The sequence below is a fragment of the Zeus faber genome, assembly GCF_960531495.2.
Source record: "Zeus faber genome assembly, chromosome: 6".
Classification (NCBI taxonomy): domain Eukaryota; kingdom Metazoa; phylum Chordata; class Actinopteri; order Zeiformes; family Zeidae; genus Zeus; species Zeus faber.
In genome coordinates, this window is record NC_137201.1 from 34,308,289 (window position 1) to 34,320,555 (window position 12,267).

Here is a 12,267-nt window from a genome sequence, read left to right on the forward strand (position 1 = left end):
GATAGATAGACATGTAGATAGATAGACAGGTAGATAGATAGACAGGTAGATAGATAGACAGGTAGATAGACAGACAGGTAGATAGATAGACAGGTAGATAGATAGACAGGTAGATAGACAGACAGGTAGACAGACAGACAGACAGGTAGACAGACAGACAGGTAGATAGACAGACAGGTAGACAGACAGACAGGTAGACAGACAGACTGGTAGATAGATAGACATGTAGATAGATAGACAGGTAGATAGATAGACATGTAGATAGATAGACAGGTAGATAGATAGACATGTAGATAGACAGACAGGTAGATAGATAGACGGGTAGATAGATAGACATGTAGATAGATAGACAGGTAGATAGACAGACAGGTAGATAGATAGACAGGTAGATAGATAGACAGGTAGATAGACAGACAGGTAGACAGACAGACAGGTAGACAGACAGACTGGTAGATAGATAGACAGGTAGATAGACAGACAGGTAGATAGATAGACAGGTAGATAGATAGACAGGTAGATAGACAGACAGGTAGACAGACAGACAGGTAGACAGACAGACTGGTAGATAGATAGACATGTAGATAGATAGACAGGTAGATAGATAGACATGTAGATAGATAGACAGGTAGATAGATAGACATGTAGATAGACAGACAGGTAGATAGATAGACAGGTAGATAGATAGACAGGTAGATAGATAGACAGATAGACAGGTAGATAGATAGACAGGTAGATAGATAGACATGTAGATAGATAGACAGGTAGATAGATAGACAGGTAGATAGATAGACAGTTAGATAGATAGACATGTAGATAGATAGACAGGTAGATAGATAGGTAGACAGATAGACATGTAGACAGATAGACAGGTAGATAGATAGACAGGTAGATAGATAGACAGTTGGATAGATAGACAGGTAGATAGATAGACATGTAGGTAGATAGACAGGTAGATAGATAGACAGGTAGATAGATAGACAGGTAGATAGATAGACAGATAGACAGGTAGATAGATAGACAGGTAGATAGATAGACAGGTAGATAGATAGACAGGTAGATAGACAGACAGGTCATATTCTTTCATTTCATTTGTTTATTTGTATTTTTATTAATTCATTGGTTTATTAGTCAGGCATTTGGCCCCACCCCCCTCCGGCCACCAGGACCCGAATTACCGCAATAAGGGCAAAGTGCAGCTCTGCGCACCAGGAGTGAATTTCAAACTAAAATCCCAGCGGGCTTATGATTAAGCTTTACGGTAATGTGGGCGTACTCTGTCTGGTTCCGGGAACAGGATTCAGCTCCATGTGAATGAACTACATCAGGAAGTTAATACGTCACTCTGCTGCGCACGGCGAGGAGCCTGGTCACCTACGAGGGTTTGTTGTTGTTATTATTATTATTATTATTATTATCATTATTATTATTATATCACTGTCATGATTATTTTCATTATTATTATTATTATTATTATTATTATTATTATTATTATCATTATTATTATTATATCACTGTCATGATTATTTTCATTATTATTATTATTATTATTATTATTATTATTATTATTATTATTATTATTATTATCATTATAACAAAAATGAAGATCGGAGTGACGTTTATATCGAACTTTCCAACATATGGTACATATTTTGAGATTGGTTCCTTTATTTCTTCATTCTTCTAAATTGACAACCAGACTTATAGATTGTCTGAAAAGTACTGGAGAGTGATATCTTTGAAAGTCAAATGGAAAATAATGGATTGTGGATTGTGGATGATGGTTTTTGGATACTTTCAAGCATTTTTACAACCCTAACCCTAATACAAAGACATTCACAAAACAACATTAGTTTTCTCCATTCTGGTAGTATGCAAATTGTCATTGATTCTAAATATTTCCAAGTAATATAAGTTCAGTCATTTGGTGTGTAACCTTCTCTAATAAACCATGTTGTGACCTGCAGCCATATCCAGGCTATTCACAGAAACCAAAAACTAGACCATGCAGTGATGACAGAGAACTCCAAACGCTCAGGAGTGATGATCGGAGGTCTGTAGCCTAATCTCATCTAATATCATCAATTTCATGTATTTAATCTAATTTAATCGAATTTAATCAAATTCAATCTCATCTCATCTCAGCTCTTTTGATCTCATTTGATCTTATCCTAATCTTTTGTCGAAATATGTGCAATACGCTTTATTACTCTAATTCCTATTTATGTTGTTTTTACTTCGGTATATATTTTCTATATATTTTATATTGTTTGTAGTGCTGACCTTGATTCTGACTTACTTTTAGTTACTACAACTCTTTGTTGATGCTCTCTATTTTCTGCTGTCACTTTTTGCTGCTGTAACTATGCAAATTTCCCTGTTGTGGGACTAATAAAGGTTTTTATCTTATCTCTTATCTAATCTAATCTAATTTAATGGAATGTAATTGACATACTAGTGTTTTGCTTTGGAACCCCTTGTGAATAAACAGAGAATATGCCTCACTATGGTAATTGGGAACCAACCTTTTGCCTTTTACTTTTAGATGTTGTCATCGTCCGCCAGCCTGTCTCTGTGTGTGTGCCCAAGAACTATGAGGTGGTCCTCAGCCTCCGAGCCGAGGGCTCCGGGGTCCTAAGCTACCAGTGGTTCACCACCACGGAACAGGAGGTACGATCAGCACAGATTAGATCAGATTACATCACATCACATCACATCACATCAGGTCAGAACAGATTATATCACATCAGATCACATCACATCAGGTCAGGTCAGGTCAGATCAGATTAGATCAGATCAGATCAGGTCAGGTCAGGTGTCTAAAGCCTTACTCCTTCCATCAGTTGTGGAATAAGTACTCAGTAAAAGTACAGATACCCTGACACAAAATGACAAGTAAAAGAGAAAGTATCAAAATAACATTTGTACCTCACTCAAAGTATGTAAGTACTTAAATGTACTTTAAGTTTTAAAAGTAAAAGTACTCATCACATCCAGTGCCGTGATATAGCTGTATAAAACTTCATAAAGTACTACTCTGCAGATGATGCTCATGCAAAAGTCAAAAGTAATATTATTCAGTTTCAGAGACTTTCAAGTATCTGTGCTTACTTAAGTATATTAACACAGATACTTGAAAAATGTTGCAAGGTACTTTCCGTTGACCGGACTAAGCATGTTTTCCAGGTGCCCGGGGCCACGCAGCCCGACCTGAGGGTGGCGCCGTCGGAGACCTGCCTCTACGTGTGTCGGGTCCACGACCAGTTCTTCAACTGTGCGATCAGCGACTGGATCCGGGTGAAGGTCCTGGACGTGGCCCCGTCAGGTTGGTGGCCGCTCCACTGTGACCAGAGACACCGTCGTGCTGTGTCCAGTCACTTCATTTCATGTGTCTTCTGAGCAACGGTGGAAAAAGGAGTAGAAAGCTGCACTCGAGTAAAAGTAGAGAAATCTTACTAAAAAACTACTCTGGTAAAAGTGAAAGTCACTCATTGGAGTACTCTCCGAGTAAAAGTCTTAAAGTATTTGATGATAAAGGTACTTACTGTAAGTATCAAAAGTAAATGTAAATCCTGTCGTGAAAATAAAGCCAGACCTTTTTTTATTTGCTCTGATTTTATTCTGGTTGCCAATATTTCCATATTTTTCGGTCATCGGTGTGACGCATCTTAAAACATAAAAAAACATTTGTTTCATGGCCCCTGGTGAAGCGGATGCAGATGGAGGTGGAGCAGCATCGCTGCTGGAGGAGGCCCTCACTGTGGACGCGGCTCTCCAACATGCTGCTCTAGTTGTGTCTCTGGGACACGCCTGTGCTAGTTGAGCAGCGTCAGCACTGAAGCTAAACCTAACATGGGCAGGGTTGCCAGGTCTCCATGACAACCCCAGCCCTCCCTTAACCCGCGGACAAAAACAACAACCTGCCTCAACACTTGACAAGGAACACAATTCTGCAGGAAAACCATTTTGTAGCTAGTAACAAAGGTGTTCGGGGGAATTGAATTTAGGGGCTAAAGGTAACTTAGTAAAAGTTGACAGAAATATAATAACTCAAGTAAAGTACGCATACTCCCAAAAAATACTTAAGTACAGTCACAGAGTATTTTTGATTTGTTACCATATACCACTGGTTCTGTGTCAGGGGCTCTGGGTTTGAGTGTGATTTTTCCCTGTGTGTCAGGTCTGCCTCAGGCGTGGCAGGGAGAGCCCTGTGTGGCGCTGCACCCGGTGTCGCAGCAAGTACCCGAAGGGCGGAGCCTGACGCTGCGCTGCGCCGCCTTCGCTGTCCCGGCTCCGCAGTACCAGTGGTACCGGAACGGACTCCTGCTGGAGGGCGGGTCCACCGGCACGCTGCAGGTAAGCAGCAGGTTCTAGATGCTTCTAGATGTTATTCACTGTGATAAACCAGGGATAAAATAATCTGAGAATAACAATCTGACGTGTGTGGGGAGCGCAGGTGGACTGTACCGCGGCAGAACACGCAGGATGGTATCTGTGCTCGGTGTCCAACGTGCTGGGAGAGACGTGGACGAAAGCAGCTAATGTGGATATTGGTAAATAAAAATAAAATCTGTCCGTCTGTCTGTCCCCTGTGATGATAGTGACAACATAGTTGATGTCACAAAGAGCTGAATTGCATTCCTTCGTTTTTCGAGTGATAGATCACTGTAGCGAAAAGTCATTGGTAAACCTGGATTTAATCACAGAACTGTGCCCTAATCCTCACCAACAGACAGAGAGTTAGCCTGCACACCTGGATCGGGTCTGTATCTGGGGCTTGAGGGAGCCACTAAGTCTGACCAGCAATTAACAGAGGAATTGAAACCACTTAACTGATCCCAAATCCTATGAAACGAAAGTCGCACAAAGGTGATTTCCCCGGATCTCCTGCCTCGAGAACCTCTTTTGAATCATTCTCTGTTTTTAAACAAGAACGATATCAACAGGAGTTATTAATTGAAGCGATCTGTCACCAAACTATGTTTAAGCTTCAAATGCATCCATTCAAGTGGATCAAAACTTTCTCTTTCTTTCTCGTCTTTCTACGCCAAGAAACGGCGGATATATCCACCAGATCCACCAGGATCTCAAGGTATTTCTTTCATGGACCGCTACCGCCACAAGGTGGTCGGAAAGAAAAGAACACGCCCCCGCCATCTCTCAGTGCTCCATGTCCCGTATGGTGCCCCCCACTTCAATAAGTGTGTCATGGTTTTGATACCTCTTTCTTTTATTAATAAGTACAAGTATTCATTTGTTAAGCCAAAGTGTTATTAACCAGTGTTTACTCCTCCTTAAATGCATCATGAGTTTGACGTTAAAACGTATCCAATGCTTGAATGTCTTCATTAATCCCCCGAAATGATTTCATTTGGGATATAACCTAGTTACTGTACGTTGTTGAATCACTGGATTGACGGTCAAATGGAGGAATAAGTGTGTGAAATGTTGACATAAATTAGAAATTTGGATAGCGAATAGAATAGATTGTGGACTTAAAATGGCCGTCGGGTGGAGACACATGACGTCATCCCGAGGGATTGACCGGTTCTCCGGGATAATCACCTCCACCATCTTCTCTTTGACCCAAAGCTCCATCCTCTGAATTCTTCTTTTCATATTTTTGCACAAAATTTCCTTTTTGTAACTTTTATTTTTGTTTTTCTTAAAACCGTCCGGACTGCGAAGTGCCCGCAAGTCCACTTTACCTCATTTGACTTTTATAACGGAACGTAATAAGCGACCACTGCAGGGCTTCCAGCAGCTGTGCAACAGAGCGTACGCTCCGCTACAACTTGAACCGGCAGAATCTTCCTTCTGCTGTGCATGTGATCAGAGTTGGTGTATGATAGATATTAAACCTTAAGATTGGAACTTAGAATTATATTTAATCGCCTGGTCCCTTTATTATATCTATAATCACACACTCTCTCCATTACTGCCAATCAGCGATGACTTTATTTTCCGTTCGTGCTCTCGTTTTCTGTTTATATTGATTTTCTATTTCTCTTTAGATAATAAATAAATGCTTCTTTTATTATTAAGGATGTTGTTTTGTGATATTTAGCTCCCGTTAGTACTGCGATCACTGAAAGAGAAACGGACCCGCACACTTTAAATATGAGATTGACTGATGAAGATTACTCGATTACTGATTTACTTTATTTAAACACATAGTTTTGGCAAAACAAAGGTGGTGCCCTCACGAGAAATGATTTATTATTTATTATTGATTTAATTCTTAGTTCTTAATTAATTATTAAGTATTAAACACAGAGTTGTAGTGCTAACACTACAGGACTAACCCTTAGTGATTTGTCACCCGGCCGCAAAAAATTCTTTCCGCTCTGTTTAGGATTAGGGACTTCCCCATTTCTACAAACAGACGGGGAAGTTGATTTACTCTAAATCTTAGTCAGTACAACAGGAAAGTAGCGCTACTGTATGTGAAAGTAGCTCTTCAGTGAGTTGCGCTTTGGTTTCCTTCGACACTGTGACCGAAGTGTTTGTCAGTGATGTCAAGTAATGTTTCCATCCATTACACTATTTTGATTGTGTGCGATGACAACGTGGCAAATGTTGAGTTATTTGTTTGCCAGAAGGTGCTCGAGACAATGTTTATTTTTTGAATGTGGAACTTTGTCTGTATTCTGTGTCTTCCAGTGGCGGCTGATAAACTTCCTCTTCGGACGCCCACAGGTACAGATACACTCAACAGACTCGCTGCTTGTACAATGAGCTCATGTCGCTGCTCTGTCACATTGCTATAATTAAAATGAGGCTTCGGCCTTTTCAGCGACCGACAAAGTGGCCCTGCTCATCGGCAACCTCAACTATGCCCACCACCCGGGTCTGATGGCACCCACCATGGACGTGCACGAGCTGGCCAACCTGCTGCGGCAGCTGGGCTTCAGGGTGGTGTCGCTGCTCGACCTCAGCAGGGACCAGATGCAGGCGGCCATCGACGAGTTCACCCAGCTGCTGGACAGAGGGGTGTACGGTGAGCGGCTCCTCCTACGGCGCTCTATGAAATAGTTGTGTATCTGTATGTCACACATATCCCCATAGCTGAGGATTCATAGGAACACACACAAACACACGCACACACACACACACAGGTACGCACACACACACACACACACACACACACACACACACACACACACACACATCCTCATGAAACCTCTGATCTTCAACACATCTGATAACTCCTGTCAAAGGTCAAAGGTCAGTTTTGTGTCTGTTTTCTATCTGTTGGTGTTTTGTCTTTTGCCTTTAGTCTAGTCTTGCTTATCTGTCTATAATACAATCTATATTATATTAAATTACTTAAGGTTATGTTATTATTATTATTATTATTAGTAGTAGTAGTAGTAGTAATAGTAGTAGTAGTAGTGGTAGTGGTAGTAGTAGTGGTAGTAGTAGTGGTAGTAGTGAGAGTAAACAGTTTTTATTTCGGGGTCCTTGATGGAGACTTTACTCTTTGGTGGACGGGGACATTTTCAAACCTTCTTTGAAATGTTTCCCCTCGATACATGGTGTATGGGTGGAGGAGAGGTGGATACATGGTGTGTGGGTGGAGGAGAGGTGGATACATGGTGTGTGGGTGGAGGAGAGGTGGATACATGGTGTGTGGGTGGAGGAGAGGTGGATACATGGTGTGTGGGTAGAGGAGAGATGGATAGTCAGTGTAGTGTTTAGTGATATTAGTGTTTAGTGATATGAGTGTTTAGTGATATTAGTGTTTAGTGATATTAGTGTTTAGTGATATTAATGTTTAGTGATATAAGTGTTTAGTGATATTAGTGTTTAGTGATATTAATGTTTAGTGATATTAGTGTTTAGTGATATTAATGTTTAGTGATATTAGTGTTTAGTGATATTAGTGTTTAGTGATATTAATGTTTAGTGATATTAGTGTTTAGTGATATTAATGTTTAGTGATTTTAGTGTTTAGTGATATTAGTGTTTAGTGATATTAGTGTTTAGTGATAGTGGTAGTAGTAGTGGTAGTAGTAGTGGTAGTAGTGAGAGTAAACAGTTTTTATTTCGGGGTCCTTGATGGAGACTTTACTCTTTGGTGGACGGGGACATTTTCAAACCTTCTTTGAAATGTTTCCCCTCGATACATGGTGTATGGGTGGAGGAGAGGTGGATACATGGTGTATGGGTGGAGGAGAGGTGGATACATGGTGTATGGGTGGAGGAGAGGTGGATACATGGTGTATGGGTGGAGGAGAGGTGGATACATGGTGTGTGGGTGGAGGAGAGGTGGATACATGGTGTGTGGGTGGAGGAGAGGTGGATACATGGTGTGTGGGTGGAGGAGAGGTGGATACATGGTGTGTGGGTAGAGGAGAGATGGATAGTCAGTGTAGTGTTTAGTGATATTAGTGTTTAGTGATATGAGTGTTTAGTGATATTAGTGTTTAGTGATATTAATGTTTAGTGATATTAGTGTTTAGTGATATTAATGTTTAGTGATATTAATGTTTAGTGATATTAGTGTTTAGTGATACTAATGTTTAGTGATATTAATGTTTAGTGATATTAGTGTTTAGTGATATTAATGTTTAGTGATATTAGTGTGCACTGATATTAGTGTTTAGTGATATTAGTGTTTAGTGATATTAGTGTTTAGTGATATTAATGTTTAGTGATATTAATGTTTAGTGATATTAGTGTTTAGTGATATTAATGTTTAGTGATATAAATGTTTAGTGATATAAATGTTTAGTGATATTAATGTTTAGTGATATAAGTGTTTAGTGATATTAGTGTTTAGTGATACTAATGTTTAGTGATATTAATGTTTAGTGATATTAATGTTTAATGATATTAGTGTTTAGTGATATTAGTGTTTAGTGATACTAATGTTTAGTGATATTAATGTTTAGTGATATTAATGTTTAGTGATATTAGTGTTTAGTGATATTAATGTTTAGTGATATTAGTTTTTAGTGATATTAATGTTTAGTGATATTAGTGTTTAGTGATATTAATGTTTAGTGATATTAGTGTTTAGTGATATTAATGTTTAGTGATATTAGTGTTTAGTGATATTAGTGTTTAGTGATATTAGTGTTTAGTGATATTAATGTTTAGTGATATTAATGTTTAGTGATATTAATGTTTAGTGATATTAGTGTGCACTGATATTAGTGTTTAGTGATATTAGTGTTTAGTGATACTAATGTTTAGTGATATTAGTGTGCACTGATATTAGTGTTTAGTGATATTAATGTTTAGTGATATTAGTGTGCACTGATATTAGTGTTTAGTGATATTAGTGTTTAGTGATATTAATGTTTAGTGATATTAGTGTTTAGTGATATTAATGTTTAGTGATATTAGTGTTTAGTGATATTAGTGTTTAGTGATATGAATGTTTAGTTATATGAATGTTTAGTGATATTAGTGTTTAGTGATATTAATGTTTAGTGATTAGTGTGCACTGATATTAGTGTTTAGTGATACTAATGTTTAGTGATATTAATGTTTAGTGATATTGTTTAGTGATATTAGTGTTTAGTGATATTAATGTTTAGTGATATTAGTGTTTAGTGATATTAATGTTTAGTGATATTAGTGTTTAGTGATATTAATGTTTAGTGATACTAATGTTTAGTGATATTAGTGTTTAGTGATATTAGTGTTTAGTGATATTAATGTTTAGTGATATTAGTGTTTAGTGATATTAGTGTTTAGTGATATTAATGTTTAGTGATATTAATGTTTAGTGATATTAGTGTTTAGTGATATTAGTGTTTAGTGATATTAGTGTTTAGTGATACTAATGTTTAGTGATATTAGTGTGCACTGATATTAGTGTTTAGTGATATTAGTGTTTAGTGATACTGTTTAGTGATATTAGTGTGCACTGATATTAGTGTTTAGTGATATTAATGTTTAGTGATATTAGTGTTTAGTGATATTAGTGTTTAGTGATACTAATGTTTAGTGATATTAGTGTGCACTGATATTAGTGTTTTGTGATATTAGTGTTTAGTGATACTAATGTTTAGTGATATTAGTGTTTAGTGATATTAGTGTTTAGTGATATTAATGTTTAGTGATATTAGTGTTTAGTGATATTAGTGTTTAGTGATATTAATGTTTAGTGATATTAGTGTTTAGTGATATTAGTGTTTAGTGATACTAATGTTTAGTGATATTAGTGTGCACTGATATTAGTGTTTAGTGATATTAGTGTTTAGTGATACTAATGTTTAGTGATATTAGTGTGCACTGATATTAGTGTTTAGTGATATTAATGTTTAGTGATATTAGTGTGCACTGATATTAGTGTTTAGTGATATTAGTGTTTAGTGATATTAGTGTTTAGTGATATTAATGTTTAGTGATATTAGTGTGCACTGATATTAGTGTTTAGTGATATTAGTGTTTAGTGATATTAATGTTTAGTGATATTAGTGTTTAGTGATATTAGTGTTTAGTGATATGAATGTTTAGTTATATGAATGTTTAGTGATATTAGTGTTTAGTGATATTAATGTTTAGTGATTAGTGTGCACTGATATTAGTGTTTAGTGATATTAATGTTTAGTGATATTAATGTTTAGTGATGTTAGTGTTTTGTGTTATTAATGCTATGTGAAGTGATATTCTACCGCTCGGTAAATGATCATGAGGTATTTCTTCATCTCCTTCCTTTCTCAAAGGACCATTAACATGTCAAGTTAACCATCAACCTCTGCAGGGGAGGTTTTTTTTTTCTACCCCAGTTTGTCTGGTTGTATCCAAAAAAATACAGCATGAATTTGGAATTTGGATCAATCTGGTTGTTACATTTATTCAGAAAGATGTGTGGAAATATGGTGTTTTAAAATGATACCTCCTGCATCAGAGTTGTTAAATTTCACTTTTTTACAATTACCTAAATGTACCCATGATGCAGTGCAACAGGATCTTATTATGGTTCTTCTTGCAGTGATAGATCTTCCTCACCTCAACATGCAGATGGTGGTGCTAAATTTAACAGATTTCAATCATTGTTCAGACATTGTACCTGTAAACATCTCTCCATTTAATATCTATATAAACAAGAGCAAAAAATTTGCAAAAAATAACAACTGAAAACTGCTCCATTCACACGAAAAATACAGATATACTTCCCACCTATGTGCATGTAGACATAACTGTAGCATAGACACTAAATCAGATCTCACATTGGATCCGGAGACTAAATCTGATTAAATGGTGATGATGATGTTTTGGACGCTCGTCCTTCTGTGCATCTGTGCTCTGTGCATCCTCCGCAGCGTGCTGTGTTTAAAACCTGCTGTTTCCCTCAGGACTCTTCTACTACGCGGGCCACGGCTACGAGCGCTCTGGGAGGAACTACCTGGTGGCGGTGGACGCTCCGCAGCCGTACCGGCCGCAGGACTGCGTGTGTGTGCAGCGCGTGATGCACGGCATGCAGCACCGCTGCAGTGCGCTCAGCGTGGTGCTGCTGGACACCTGCAGGAAGTGGTCAGTGCCCGGATAGAAACCCTGCACCACTCCGTCAATCCTGGTGTTTTTTAAATTTTGCTCATTTAAAAGAAAATACTGCGCTATCTGTTTTAAGGTACAACCAGAACTGCAACCAGTCGGAGATCCTGCCCCTGGAACCGAGTGGAAACACTGTGTACGGCTACGCCACGTACGTATATATTGGGTGTTCTGGTTTTCAATGCTGAGAAACATGCTTCGATTCGAGTGTCATTTATATTTATGCAATGACAAATATAATGTTTCAATATGATTGATTGGTGAAGAAAATGTTCTTTTTTCCAGGTGTGAGGATGCAGAGGCTTTCGAGATGCAAGACGGAGGGAAAAGCACCGGAATCTTCACCAAATACCTGAACAAACACATCCTCAAGCCTGAGCGGGTCACCCACGTCCTGGAGAAGGTTTCTGAAGGTAGGACGCTCCTGCGGCGCCACGGTGACCACGTTCTGTTCATCTCAACTTTGACTTGGAGCAACATGAGAGAGATGATGAGAAATAGTCTCAACCGAGCAATGATGGTGTCGCTGGGTCTGTCGTTCCCTCTGGTCTGTCGTTCCCTCTTTCCTGTCGTTCCCTCTGGTCTGTCGTTCCCTCTTTCCTGTCGTTCCCTCTGGTCTGTCGTTCCCTCTTTCCTGTCGTTCCCTCTGGTCTGTCGTTCCCTGGAGCCATGACTCTGCTCCTTGTCAGTGTGTGACCTCACTCTATGGAAATTCACTCCGTTGGCTGAGGAACAGAAAGGAACTTGTGACCTGTC

General features: G+C 38.6%; 1 protein-coding gene across 1 annotated transcript in view; it reads left to right on the forward strand.

Moving 5' to 3' along the window:
• The first annotated feature begins 1,988 nt into the window (after positions 1 to 1,988).
• malt3 (MALT paracaspase 3) overlaps positions 1,989 to 12,267 on the forward strand; it is a 17,026-nt gene continuing 6,747 nt past the window's right edge. The window contains exons 1-10 of the mRNA XM_080002499.1: positions 1,989 to 2,050; positions 2,543 to 2,667; positions 3,184 to 3,322; positions 4,178 to 4,353; positions 4,454 to 4,550; positions 6,661 to 6,696; positions 6,794 to 6,997; positions 11,313 to 11,490; positions 11,588 to 11,662; positions 11,797 to 11,924. Of these exons, the coding sequence (XP_079858625.1) occupies positions 2,011 to 2,050; positions 2,543 to 2,667; positions 3,184 to 3,322; positions 4,178 to 4,353; positions 4,454 to 4,550; positions 6,661 to 6,696; positions 6,794 to 6,997; positions 11,313 to 11,490; positions 11,588 to 11,662; positions 11,797 to 11,924 (1,198 nt within the window). The 5' untranslated portion in view covers positions 1,989 to 2,010. The remainder of the gene's footprint in view (positions 2,051 to 2,542; positions 2,668 to 3,183; positions 3,323 to 4,177; positions 4,354 to 4,453; positions 4,551 to 6,660; positions 6,697 to 6,793; positions 6,998 to 11,312; positions 11,491 to 11,587; positions 11,663 to 11,796; positions 11,925 to 12,267) is intronic.